The 14,734-nt window shown below is 37.2% G+C and overlaps 1 protein-coding gene and 2 non-coding genes across 5 annotated transcripts in view; all 3 read right to left on the minus strand.

The window, feature by feature from the left end:
• Positions 1–14,734, minus strand: part of NAP1L4 (nucleosome assembly protein 1 like 4) — a 28,601-nt gene that overhangs the window by 12,408 nt on the left and 1,459 nt on the right. For all 3 annotated transcript variants that reach the window (XR_012764673.1, XM_075427498.1, XM_075427499.1), the window contains exons 2-10: positions 14,219–14,259; positions 12,018–12,049; positions 10,757–10,818; positions 9,164–9,263; positions 8,086–8,227; positions 7,892–7,978; positions 6,224–6,349; positions 5,401–5,472; positions 1,728–1,867 (exon numbers count right to left, since the gene is read on the minus strand). Coding sequence is in view for 2 of the 3 variants with exons in the window: in XM_075427498.1 (XP_075283613.1) it covers positions 1,728–1,867; positions 5,401–5,472; positions 6,224–6,349; positions 7,892–7,978; positions 8,086–8,227; positions 9,164–9,263; positions 10,757–10,818; positions 12,018–12,031 (743 nt within the window). In the remaining variant the exon portion in view is untranslated. The remainder of the gene's footprint in view (positions 1–1,727; positions 1,868–5,400; positions 5,473–6,223; positions 6,350–7,891; positions 7,979–8,085; positions 8,228–9,163; positions 9,264–10,756; positions 10,819–12,017; positions 12,050–14,218; positions 14,260–14,734) is intronic.
• Positions 4,089–4,209, minus strand: LOC142362111 (small nucleolar RNA SNORA54). Its single transcript, XR_012764682.1, has one exon. It is a non-coding gene; the product is annotated as a small nucleolar RNA SNORA54 (small nucleolar RNA).
• On the minus strand, positions 7,548–7,675 carry LOC142362110 (small nucleolar RNA SNORA54). Its single transcript, XR_012764681.1, has one exon. It is a non-coding gene; the product is annotated as a small nucleolar RNA SNORA54 (small nucleolar RNA).

Genomic DNA, 14,734 nt, shown 5'->3' on the forward strand with positions numbered 1-14,734 from the left:
CAGAGCAACAAACATCAAGGCAAACATGACTTAGCATTCTCTAAAGCTAGGTTTTACTCACACTGGCAACATAATCTACTTGATAAAATGTTAAGTAAATGCATCAAGTGCTAGAGACTATGAGTATGTTGGACAAATCAAGTATTTCCCTAAATGAGAAAGCTAAGTAGTTTGTCTTCTCAGAGTCATCACTGCGTTACCCTAAAAATAAATGCACAGAGAGTGGTCAGGGAGAAGCACATTTTAGCTCTCCAAAGAACAGTGCTGAGACTGACTTGGCAGTCAAGTATAGCAAGCTAAACAGAGCTTACTTTTCAGTTCCTTTCTGCTGCTGTGCAAACTGACACTTATCTCAATGAAGAGTCTCCCTCCATCCACCTATAGTTTTACCCAAAACTGTACATGACAAAGAATGAGTAGTAAACACAGCTAGTTCTCTTCTAATGGAAGTAATGGTGTTCCAGTAACCCCTAAGTGCCTCAAAATAACATCTCTTATAGATAAACGGTCAAAATCGACAGTTTTATAGCAAATCTGTACAATAAGTCACAGAAAAAATGGTTTTCCTGGTCTACTTATTCCAGTATCTATAACCTCCATCAGGAAACATGAACGGAAATCAAAGTTTTGACATACCAGCAATTTCAGAAAGGGACTCCTCGTCTGCAAGACTTAAACAGAAAACGTTTTGCTAGAATTAACTGAAGATTTCTTCAAAATGGACTAGCCTTTTACTTTGGCACAATTTTCACTGAACATGCAAGCAGACATTTTGCCTTACTGTGAGTGAATATTCAATTCAAAAGCCAGCCTGTAGCACTAAAAGCCAAAACATTTTGAGGCTGTCAGGGTGTCTTCAAGAATGCAAGTAAGTATTAGTTAAAAAAAAAAAAAACAAACAAAAAAAAACCAAAAAACCCCTCCCACCAAAATTCAACACCCCCCCGGGTGTTGAAAAAACCACACAGAAAAAAACACCAAGGAAGCTAAGAAAAATCAGATACAATAAGGTGCTGTGGGTGTGGCACTGAACATCGGTTATAGATCATTGTTGGGAAGAGAACAGGTTAGGTTAGACAGAACGGTATTTTACCCAAAGAATAATTCTAACATGGTGTTCAACTCACTAGACTTCCAGAACACAGATGAGATTTCACCATCCCAGCATCAGTTTCTGAACACATTTTGCCAGAAAAATTGCTGAGTTAATTTGGAAGTACACAGTCACAACCGCCACAACCAGACTGCACAGCCAGTATGTTCCAGCCTCAAAACAGGCTGAAAGAACAGATCATACGTATGACCAATTCCTGGCAGATTCAACAGTACTGCTGGAATAAACATTGCTGAGGAGACGAGCAAGAGTCCAACAGAGTCTAAGGCTACTGATCAGACTGAGGATGGAGGTCTATGAAATGTAACGACTAAAATGAATTTACTCAATTATCTGGAAGTAAAAGGCTTGTTACCTCATTAATAATCTGTTAAATTTGAAAGGCGTAAGATTTAAAAAGTACACCATATTAAAATGTATCTACATCTATGTATCTGTTACTTTTGCATGCTGAGGCTAAGATCATTATCATCCCTACCAACATTCCCAGTTTTTAAGTCTGCAAAAGCTTTATTTTATCTTCATTAATCATTGTCACAATAAGGGAAAACAGCATCTGGAAAATATGGACTGTATACTTCAGCGGGTTTTTTGAATTTCAAGTTTTCCTTACCCCTCACAATCAACTATTTCAGGTCCTTCAAACGAAAAGGGATCTGTCTTGTCTGGCTCCGACTTCATCTTGTATGTTTTCGTCAGGACTGAATTAGAAAAGTAGTCATTGGGCCCAAAGTGGAACTCTAATGAGAAAGACTGGAAGAACGTTCCATTATAGTTTTACATTACCACTCATTCTTCTCCTTGAAATAGTGTATCAGGAGAACTATGATTAATTAACCTCTGAATACAGGGAAAAAAAACCAAGACCTTCATGGCAAACATCATTCAAACTACAGCAGAAGCATGAAATGAAGAATGTCAGCCAATTCTGAATGTGCAAAAAGCTAGAATAATCATGGCTAATATGAACATCCACATTATAATCACATAATCTACTATGTTTCATTCACCTTTACATATAGAACTGCTGTCTTAAAAGCAATCACAGAAAAAAGTACTTTGAGAAAAGTCTTGGTTTAATTTTCCATGGAAGCCTATTCATCATCCCTGTTTTAACAGAATACATCCTGAATCAGGTGTTTCTGCATATGTTTGAGTTCACTCCTCAGGTGGCACCTGAAAATTGTTTGCAGAAATTCTGTTTCTTACATGGGGAACCAAAGGCTCCAGTTACAGAAAACCACAGCACACACAATGCATCGATTTTCAAATCTATAAAGCTTTCAAAAACTGGCTGCAAAATGTTATACATGCCCCTTTTGCACTCAGGATCAACTATGACCTATTTAAAAGTAAAACCAAATTCAAACTGCCTTGCAACAGGGAAAAGAGGTTTTCAGGAGCATTGCTTTAGTTACCTGAAGGATGAAATACCTGCTTACACAGGTCAGTTCAATAACAGAGACGGGTTGAAAGTCAAAATCCCCAACGTCACCATAATCTACTGTACAGCCATAGCACGCATAGCAGTTACTTTAAATGTTTTATTTACTACCCCAGCAATACACCATAAGAGCTAGACATAGTGCACACACAAAGGAGATTAGATAACTGCCAAAAACACTAGCCTTGCAGACCACATGTTGCATAGCCCATGGATGTACATCCCCAGCACACTCTTCAGACTCAGATGAGAAAATGGTCTGTTATCACCCAAGTCTGTCTTGGCCTCCCCTCTCTTTAAGGGTCAACCACGCGCAGACAGGACAAACAACTCTGTGGACAGCAGTCTGTTCATCAAAGACATCCCTCACTCATCTCCCAAAAGCTCCTTACTCTTTCCACACCATCTCCTTTCTACGAGCACATGAATCTCGTCATATGACAGAAATCTGGAGAGATAGAGGTCAAGGAGCAATGGGGACCGGTGGCAACAGCAGCCCAACTTCCCAACTCACATGCTCACAATTTCACGAAAGGAAGCCACTGGGAACCAGATGTGCACTGGAATACCTGTATCGGCTTCACATAGCCTATTTCAGCTTTACTTCGCTTACTCCATTTTAAAGCAATTCAAGACAGCTACTATAGCTCGGAGGTTGTCTTCAGTTAAGGCAAGGCTCTGGCAAACATGCTCAGAGGATGAGTTACAAACTTAGCTTACCCACTACCAGTGACTATCATCCATACCCAAATAAACCCACAAACTGTCACTAGTGTTATAAAAGAGTAGCCAGTGGCATTACTTAGCATGCAGCATCCCAAGGACTAGCAAGACAAAAATCTCTGCAGAGACTGCATTTCAGTATTTCGTTCCATACCTGCTAATTAAGAGACAATAATAAGAGGCTTCAAGTTTCACATAGTATTTGAAGAGTTGTAATAACCCTTCCAGTAGTCTTTATTTGGATGTCTTTGCTTTTGATATCAGCTTACCTTTGTAACATTTATTTCTTGTACAAGATGCTCTTATGAACTTCAAAAGAGAACTTCCTTATTTTAAGCTACTTAAGTCATACCTAGACACATCATGCAGGTCTGAATATGCTAAAGATCCTGATGTCCAAACAGATATAAGCAGAAATCATATTTATACAAATATATGTAAGTTTATTCATACGATTACAAATAAATAAAAGCTAATAGTAAGGGAATTGCTTAAGCTTCATGCAGATAAAGGTTTATATATACAGGCTACAGCAAACAACTTCATAAGCACCACTACTGTAGCCAGGTAAATCTACTTTTGGAGGACAGTAACTGCAGTTAATCACTTTGGGTCAATGGTAAATCACAAAATTACTATCTCGCATTTCTTTCAGCGGCAAAACCTAACCCCCAGCAAATTTATTACACACTGTTTATGTGAGCTTTTAACACCGCTGCAGCAATTTTCAATAGGCAGAGAATTTCAGACAAGACAGTCACACACAGCTGGACAACATGTTTCATTTAAGTAGTTAGGAATGCACCCCTTTGTCTCCAAATACAGAAGGGACATGGAATTTGTCAGCCTTCCATTATTGGATTTCATGTAGCACTGGAATGGAACCTATTCACAGAAATATGCTGTCAAGAGGTTACGAACAGTGCGACACAAGATAAATCCATTCATGTTTTAAGAGCAGCTCCTCAACTTAAGGTACTGTCAAACAAAGCTGGACGAGCACACAAAGATGCTACAGGCAAAAACAACTATTCCCAAATCACCCAAACACCACTGAATAGATACACTTCAAGACAAAAAAACTCACCAACTTCTTAGAATACTTTACTCTGTGCTTAAACAATTCATTTTCTGAATAACACTCACATCCTTCTCCTCCAGCCCTAGCAATATTTAGAAACTTATTTCTCAATTTTTCCTCTGTCTGTACTGTTTCCCTTGCCTATTACCAGCTCAAGTTTAGTAAGATGGTATTAATAAGAAAGAGACAGTAAGGACTACAAAACTTTCCTTCAGCTGTTTTTAACCTTCAAAAGGTACAGAGTCATTCCCTCTTTCTCAGGTGAATCTTCAACAAAGCTTTTCTTGCAGTTCTTTTAGACTTTGTCAGAAGACTACAACTCCGTAACATAAAACAAAAACTCCAAATATAGGGAAAAAGGTACAAGGGTAAAGTTCAAAGAAAGGATGTGTAGGCTCTAATTCCCATCCTCTCTGCCTCCCCCTCAGAAGTTCAAGGAACAAGTATAGTCTGAGTGAATTAAAGAAGCAACAGAACAATTTCTTTTTGACATAGTATCTGTTTCTACACACTACACTTAAACAAGAAAACAACTTCCAAAACAAGGCAAATTTGTACTTTAAAAATTACTCATTAGGTACACTTTTATAAGCTCATTTAATGTGTTTTTCTATCTTTTTCAACAGGCACTTTATCCCTCATCATCGTTTCTGATTTGTAAGTCACATCACTTCTCTTGATAAGACATTCAATACAGTAAGTAGCACCCAGAAATTTTTCCACAATTCATTTTCTAACCAAAAGCAGCTATGTAATTTTCTTTGTAAGAGCTGCAAATTTAGAATTTGAAAGAGAAAAAGAAAGTGAAAACTCGACAGAATTGAGCCAGAATTGGAATCTAGAAACTACAGTGATGTCAGAGATATCCAGGACAAGGATGAAAGAGCAAAGGTCAGGAAAGCTGAACATAAATCTTTAAATTAGCCTAGAAAGAAAACACTCACACATACTCCAGCTGAAGAGAATGGAATGGAAATTCTGAAATGCTGTTCACTTCATTACTATAATTTTTATGAGAAACAACCAGACACAACTCACCATAGGCTGTCCAGGTTCAGAAAATCTAACTTTAATATCCTGCAGATGTTTCAAGATTGGTTCATCATATTCCTAAAAAGAAAACAAAACAAAACAACTATTCAGCAGGCAATATTTAAAAGAACGAAATTGTAACTTAGCTTGCTTCTTAAACTTGGTTTCAAGAAATAACCCAACCTTGTAATTATTCAACAATTTCAGCTAAAGTTCAATTTTGTATCCAAATTTCTTAATTGTAGTTGAAAATACCATGCGCCAAATTCTCAATCGTTAGGCCTCGTCTTCAGTAAATCAAGCTGCTATCCTGCTAGGCTGCATGAACATTACTGAAAATAACTTCATTCAGGGTATTTATCGCTGGTGAGACTCACAGAAAGACATGCTTTGTGGAATTTTTTCTTAACAGCATTAAACGCTACTAATATAACTGAGGGCAAAACTACATAAGCTATTTAACACAAATTCAAACAATCCACGGGTACATTTATAAAGCCCTTGCAAAAGTAATCCTTTATGGACTAAATTAACAAAACTACAGGGGAACAGCTGTTGTAAGCAGTACATAAACTTGCATTTTAGTCTCTACAAAGGTTGTTGCAAGATCATTTCTTAAACAATCCACACAGTGTTTAGCAGTTTGGATCAGCTGTTCTGCTTGTCCACCACTAGCCCTTCAAGCATCTGCAGGAACAATATTAGAGATTCTGAAGACTCAAAGATTTGGTCTCCCGCACACATTCCACAAGCACTCAGTATTAATTAGAAAAAGCAGCAATTCATTTAACGCATGACAGAAGTCTTTCTTTTCAGAGGAGAAACTTACTTGTACTAATTCACTTAGCATATCTACATTCCTAAAGATAGTAAACCAGAAGTCTGGAATTCCTTTGACATTTGTCTCTTCTGCTTCTGCTTTTTCTTCTATTACCACTGCATTTTTCAGGTCTCCCTGCGAAACATATACAGAAACATTTAAGAAATGAAATCATGAGTTCTTAATACATTTAACAAACAGAGGTAGACATACAAAACATTTGCTGTCTCTAAAGCTGCGGTTAAGGAACCTTTAAAAATTACGCTGTTTTTCCTCTGTAAATGAAGTTAAGAGACACAAGATTTATTTAAACAAGCATATATATTTAATTCAGATTTACTTTCAATTCACTTGGAATTCTTCTGTACAAAGACTAAATTGACCGAGGGACAGTTTCACTGGCTTGACAAATAGAAATAAAACACATTTCTATCTTTATACATATAGAAAAAATATAACTACTTTTCTATGTTTCTATTCATCCCATTCCTGTAGCTTCATGCGCCATTTACAGGGTTGCATCTAAAAAATCAAAATTTAACTTTGCCCTCTGAAATACTGTTTTAGCTTCCCAGTTTTGCAGAATCCTTTGTAAAGCTGGTTTTCATGGTTATCTGTCATTATTGCATTGCCCTCAATTATTACTCTTTTGTGATACAGCATTCCCTACACAACTGATGTCAAATGTTCTGTAAAAAAGAAGAATGACTAAGTCACTTCTCCATACCAGCAAAACCCAGGAAATTCAGTATGAGTTAGCTGTATTGCACTTTTCCTTTTACACCACTAGATAGCAGCAAATATGCAAGAGCTTCTGAACAGCAGCTACTTGGGTTATGACTAGCCAAGAACATGAGGCAGCAGTTTACTCGCCATCTAAACCGGCTTCTGATCTTATAATTGCACATAACATGGCCTGTCAATGCTATATTTACACAATGCCTAAAAGACCTTTTTTGCTTAGGTGTACAGAGCACTGTGTCATGCTAAATCTCACCAGATCAATTAAAAAAAAGAGAACAATTCGCTTTGTGTACAGAACAGCGTGCAAAGGAAACTGAAGGACGACAGGCCAAGGAAAAAATGGCAAACACAGCATTGTAAGTAGTCACTTCTCCGAGAAAAAGCAGCATGCCATGACCATACATCTCCAAAAATGATGACAGGATTGTAAAAGGCAGCCTACAGATCATACTATCCCTCCGAAATCTAGGTAGCTCCTAGATAGGCAAGTAGTAATCCACTAGCCAGCACACATTTTATTAGGTAAATTCCACATAATGACCAGATGACATCTGTGTATCTAATCTGTGTTTATGAAAATGAAAGCTAATTATGTCCCCCAAAATAAAGGGGACAGGCAGACAAACAGCCAGTCTTCTATTATCTTGGGGTATCATGTAGCACTGGAATGGAACCTATTATCAGAAAGACACTGTTAACAGGTTACGAACAGTGCAAACAAAGGCAACTTCTAAATTCAGTCAAGTTACAAACTTGAAAAAAGGCTAAACTACAAGTTTAAAAGCTTTCACTGGACGTAACAGTATATTCATCACAATAGCATACTACTGATAAAACTTTTATTTCCAATACATGGGTCTTTCAATGGAAAACACTGTACAGGAATTAAGAAAATCTGATCTATCTGTAGTTCATTACCCAGCTAGTACTCACAGCTAGTTTTTCTTCTTCCTCATTTTCACTGTGCCATTCTGACTCTGCATCTGTGGGTTCAGCTTCCCCATTAATAAACTCTCTTCTCTGTGTTAGAAAAATCAAGAATGTAATTGAAGATGCAAAATTACCTATATGCAAACAGGACTGACTCAGCTAGGAGGCGACAAAGATTACATACATAGCGTTCCCACCTTATCAAAAAGGGGCTGATAGAGTGCTGCGTATTTTCTCTCTAAATCATGTACTTCTTCATAGAATTTAGCTTCTATATGGGCACATTTCACCTGGAGCTGTTTCAAGGCATCAATTCTTCTTTTCACCGCTTTTGGTAAACTAAAAACCAAAGAATTATTTTAAAGTTGGTTGCCTCGGTGTTATTTAAAGTATCACTGTGAAATAGGCTGCTTATAACTAAATGCAATTTTTAAATAAAAAGCTTATGTTAAACATACATATTTCTCCAAAAACCTATTTCAAAAAGTTGAAAGAATCCTCTCCTACCCAAGTTGTTCTCAAAGGTGTTATCTTCTGTTCCATTCCCTGGGGCCACCACCCTCCCCGTGTAGTTCAGAGATCTGAAATCAATACCTTTGTTTACACCTACACTTTGAGACCAGAGTTGTGCTGATCCATCTACGAAAAATAAGACCTGTGCATTCTACAGGAGAAAGTTTTGATTTCTGGGTCATACTCAGAAAAGTACACACTACCCATCTGTACTTTAAACTATTAAGCTTTTATATATAGACATGTAAAGAGAACTTTTTATTGCATTTAGACTTTTTTAAGAAGAGGGCTATCAGCTATTCCCAGTCAAGAAATAAAAGCACAAATATCTACTAAAGGCAAACTTTTTAAGTCTACTCTACAGTTAATAGAAAACAAAGCTTCAAGCTAAGGATTTACAAGTCCTGAGCTTTCCACTACATCCTGGACAGCAATCTTACAGAAATCATCAGTCAATGCAGCACACACCCTGACAGAATAAGGATCACAGAAGGAAACAAAGCAGGAGCAAGGTGAGTTATTTCTAACCAAAATAACAATAGCCAGCGAAAATACTGAACTGGACAAAATATGGTTTGCAATTTTGTGCAAGTAAACTAAAACCTGTCTCTTCCTTTCAGAAGTAGGCCACTATAAATCATGGTTTAAGTCAAACATTTTTCTTAGCGAATCATTTGTTCTAATTTCCTATCTTAATTATACAGTAGTAACATTCTATTATGCTTTCAGTCTTTCAAGAATTTCATTATGCCCTGTACTTACGTTTCAATGTAACTTGAAGGAGTAAGCGCTGTGTTGTCAAGACGTTCCTGTAGAGCTGCCAGGACCTGTGGATTTTGCATCACTTGGTCTGCTAGCTTTTCTATAAAGATAGAAACCAACTTTTAAAACAAATCTGAACACATTTATAGCGCTTTTGTCATATCATGTGTCTTACAGCAGTCACAGTGACAATACTCAGTATTTTCCAGATTGCACATAGCACCACTATAGTGGAAACTAACAACTCAAGCAAAATAACTTCAGGATCAATTTCAGAAAGATAAAATTGGATAATGACTGAAAATGCACCTTTCTCTTTGCAAATATATAAAATCTTTGCTTTTAAAAGTAGTACATTGATGTCATAAGCAAATTTCCTGTCTTCCCTTTTATGTAAGAACGTGCAAAATAGAGGAGTTTCTCTATCCTTGCTCTATACTAGCTGTAGCTCCTGACATGTATAAATTTGCAAGAGGAACCACTGAATTGTAAAAACTTTCTGTACTGTACAACAAAGCAGCACAGCACTATGACCATTTCTTTGACAACTACTCGTATTTTACATCAAGATACTTTCACAGTCTGTAACACTCCTCAGTCATCACAGCAGTTCAGAAAAGACTATTTGTGCAGGACAGCAGAAGTAAAATGCTTCTGGTTAGGAGTTAAAAGTTCTTACTAATAACTGCACAGGTGGTCATAGTGGGAAGACATTTGCTTTTCAAATGTTTCTTTTTCACTGTTCTTCTCTCCAGACATTAAAAAAAAAAAAAAAATCGATAAATTGCATAGCGCACACTAACTTGATGAAACTTTTATATAGGCAGGTTTAGTTGTTATTTTTTTGTTTTGCTGTTTTTGGGGGGGGGGGTGGTTGTTTTTTCTTAATCTAACTGGACTATAAGAATTATTCAATGGTGTCTACCAGTTTGCACGTGATGTCCAACTGCAGGTGATAAAGGCTTTCTTAAAAAAAATTTAAAAAAGAGCAGCCTAAAGAACATTCAGTGACCACACAGGCGAAACATATTTCACTATAACTTACAAATTTGAGCATTCCAGTTAATAACAACAGGACTGTAGCTTTTCTGCATGCAGAAGTATTAATCTGAAAAGCATTATCCAGCAGTTATCTGTAGACCACCCAAATGAAGAATAACAGCCTCAAGAAGACTTATTATAAAGATGCATTTTCCTACAAACAAGATAGTAAAGAACCAGCATACATACAGGACTGCTCCTTTTAACAACTACTCTGACAAAGACCACATATTAAAAGTTAGTCTATACAGGCCTTATTGCAAGTGTCTGGAGTGATATTTCATGCAACAGTGAAGCATCCTAGTCACAACATACACAAAAGTATTTTCACTGTTACAAAAATATAGCCTTTATTTTGCTCTTGGCTGCAATAAACATGTAAAACATCAAAAAGTGATCAATTAGCGTAGAAACCATTGTTTTTTGAACACATCTGTTGTTTTGACAAGACCTTTGTAGAGGTTTTGCAACAAAAGATAAGGAAGCTTCAATACACAAGGCAACAGGCTTATTCCACCTTTGTAATGTTACCTACTACTATGTATTTCTTACCTGTTTTGTCGCTTGCATTTTTAGCGGCCTCCACAGAATCTGAAGCAGTATCCTCTGTTTTACTAGAAGAATTAAAAAAAGGCATCACTTTGTAAAAACATTAACACTTAGTAACAAAAGTATTCTGAACTCTCAGTGTTTATACCACGGGACAAATTTTATAAAGCATGCCACTAAAAGATATGCATTTATGTCTTCAAGCTTCTCAAAACTTAATGAGTTAAAAGTCTGGATATGAAACTAGTTCTCCTAAGATGAACAGGATGCAAAGGAAAAGGAAAAAGAAAAACTCAAAACACAAGAACCCTGCCCCCCCAACCAACCCAAAGCAGAAAAAAACCCAAAAAACAATAACACATAAATTCATCTCATCAAGTGCATGGCTGGCCTTTCATCTGTACTGGGTCACTATGGACAGGAAAATATTATTATTCACAAGTGAAAACACAAAAAAACCCTATTACTGTAAGTGACAAGGAAAAACATGAGAAAATATACAGGTAAGAAAGGAAGATAAACAAGAGATGAAAGCCCTTTGTTTCCTATTTCTCTATCAAGCTGTTTTGATTAGTAGTAGAAACATTTGGTTCTACTCTGAAGAGAGATCTCCCTGCCACAGTGTCTACCATCACATTCCCTGTGCTGGAGAAAGAGAGGGCCCAGAATGAGTCAACAGCCAGCAGGCATTCCCCATGTTCCCTGCAAGTTTATAGGTTGCAAAATACAGACTGGGTATTGCTGAAATTAACCCTCACTCAGATACAGAAGAACAACAGATATCACATATGCAAATGTGTATTATTAGTTACTGGATAGACTAGCTTATCCAGCTTACCCTGGCACACTGCAAGCCTCGAAAGACCAGCATCTTATGTGCATGCACACCAGTTTAACAGTTACTTGTTCCAAAAATGCTACAAAACCTAGAAAATAACAGCACCTTTTGTGTACTTCAATCATATATATCATAGAAACACTGAGAATGAGTGTTCTCTTAAAGTCTTTACAGCATTTAAATACGAACACTGAAAACTGAATCAAGACAACACAAACTATGTTAATCCAAGAACAGAGTAATTCTGTATCCAATACACTATACTTTCAGCTTCTCCTGTCCCCAGTGAGTATTTTGTTCTTGCTGTAAGGAAACACAGTCTAGTTAGAGAAAACACTACCATTTTATTCTTATCCAAATTTGACAATCCATAAAAACCCCACTGTCCCACAGAAGACCAGATTTCAAGAAAACAGTCCAACGTACCTGTTATCTGCCATCTGTGTGTCTGTATCCACCTGCAAATTGAAATACAGTGTTTAAAAATACTTTAATGGTAATTTGTTTACCTCAGCAGAAGATGAAAATAGAACAGGTCATTTTTTAAAACCTCAATATAAATTAACAGCTGCTGGCTTTGCCAATAAATTTATCATGCGTAATCCCTTGCAGTAAAGTGAACAGCTCCCATAATATCCAATCCAAACTGGAACTTGCTCGTAGTTTTTAAACAGTCTGCTAAGTGCTTTCATTTAACCCTTTTTTTTCCCTGCTAAGTATTCCAGATATTAATCCATTTCTAACAGATCACAAGTCTTCAGCCTGAAGACAAGTGGCACAGTTTCCTAGCCTAGCTCTGTACTCTATTAGAAACAAAAATCAAGCCAAAGACAATTATATAAATATATTATTTTATAACTTCTTGACAGTATCAGAGTAAACAATGAATTTTTAATCTCTGCATATATTATATAACTATGCCCGATCTGGAAACAATGAAAGTTCAATTGAATTACAACTTCAGAATGACTTTTCTCTTATGTCACCTGAGCAGAAAAATATGCCTCACTTATCTGTCTAACCAGGGCTATTGAGTAGCTGCTTCTGCTACACTATACTGAATGACAACCTAAAACTGCTGCTAGATAAAGAGAAGCAAAACACCGAAGGAAAAGAAACTCATTTACCAAGAGAAGGGTTTTTGACAGCAGCTACAAAGACAGAATCCCCTATATAAAGATTTGCCTTGAATTGATTTATCAGGAGTGAGAAAACATAGAAGTCTTGGTATTAGCAATGATTTGAACCATGTTTAGCGCAGATACCCCAGCCCCCAAGATATAAATTAGCTCTCCTGAGAAACCAGAGTGAGTCAGATTGCTTAACTTATTTTGCTATTATTTCTTTACTGGGGCAAAATATGCAAGCCTGTACATCTGTTTCAGTAATACAGGCTGGTTCCCCCACCCCCCTCCCACCCCCCCCATTCTAAACAGTTCATCACAAATCCAGGTAATCACTACACACCACACAGAAGCATGGGTGATATTTTCCACTATCAAGCTTTCAAGCAAGCAGGTGTTAGTCCGTAAGTCAAGTTTAGAATAAAAAGTACCTTCCATCATTCACTAGACATGACAGGTCCGATTTCTTAGATTCTATAAAGGCCAAGCAGGCTGATCTTTTGCCCAGCTTCCAATAAATGGCTACCAAAGAAGAACCTAAGTGCTAACGACACCTTGAGCAGCAGCGAGAGCAGGAGGCCCAGAGATCGCATGCACTTGCCCATCTGGAAAATGCTGATACCTGCTCTAAGCTAGAAAAGCAACACTTTCACAACCACGTAAACAGAGTTGAAAAGCTTTGATAATTTACAAAAGTACCGAAAGTATACTTTAGATTATTCCACAGAAAGTAAAGCTGCTTAACATCTACCAAAGGGGCATATGAGCCCACCCTTTAGATTAAGCCCAGGAACAAACAAAAGGGGCTCCTTGTAGACTTAGGTGTGTTTTGGCAACCCAGGTGTATTTATTTGCAAACTCTTATTCTTGCCTTAAGAATAACAAGAGAAAGCAACAATGCCAGCAACCATCCATCCATTAGAGCAAAACAAAACAATTCTACTATCTTGCAGCTGAAGAAATAAAGGAACACACACAAGTCTTTCCCTCCATAATGGACAGAAGGGGGGGGAAGATACGATTAAAAAGGTAAGGCATAGCAAATTGACCTAATATCAGAGTTCAGCCAACAAGTTATATGATCCTAGTCACTATTAGAGGAAGCAATAGTAAGCAACTAAAAATGCAGACTCGCATTACTTAAAAATTCGCCTCAATGACTTGTCTCTTCCAACCTAAGCCCAGTGACAGAGCTAATGGAAAAAAAATCCCCTCCACATCCAAATTCTTTTGCTCAGTTGTTTGTGCTGTATTTCCTGCAGGGAACTACTTCTCAACCCTGCTGAAGGAAGACAAGATTCTAATTCCGTCCTCATTTGCATTTGGAAAACATGGACTAAAGCTCCCATAACTTAAATAATTTTTAAATAGCAGTTGAACTAATCTCCACTGGAACAGACACAAATTGGGCATGTTCTGACAAAAGCCACTCACCTAAGTAATACAAAACGACAACAACAATAAAGAAAAAAATAGACACCATTCCCTGATGCAAATACATACTTTAAGTCTTATTTTGCTCCTCACAGTTGTTCCTTCGGTACCTATAAAGTAAAAAGAAGTATATAAATCAAACATTAGAAGAAGCTTTCTTACAAAACAGCTTGTGGTTCCCAGTTACATTACAGCTGTCTTCCAATGACTTAACTGCCCCAGGGTTACTTACAGAACTGTTTGGTAAAAGCTGGTGAGGGCAGGGGAAGGGAAAGCAAGGTGATTTTAGAGACACAAAATTGAAAATGTGCAGTAGCGAATCATTGATCCTGTATATTTATTGTCATAGTTATTTTCCAAGCAAGTGAGCTCCGTTTACAGACAATCAAGACGTGAAAAAGTTACCAGAACTCCAACAAATGAATAGTATAAGGTACTGTTTGTTATTATCACTACCACCACCAGTGAGATGCCAAATTCATACCTTACTTCCCCTGGACAGTTCACTGTTTTCAAATAACTAATGCAGACATGAAGCTTTGGGGAAAGAGGGGACTACATCAACCACCTGTCCCACAAAGCTGG

Source organism: Opisthocomus hoazin, chromosome 7 (assembly GCF_030867145.1).
Source record: "Opisthocomus hoazin isolate bOpiHoa1 chromosome 7, bOpiHoa1.hap1, whole genome shotgun sequence".
NCBI lineage: Eukaryota > Metazoa > Chordata > Aves > Opisthocomiformes > Opisthocomidae > Opisthocomus > Opisthocomus hoazin.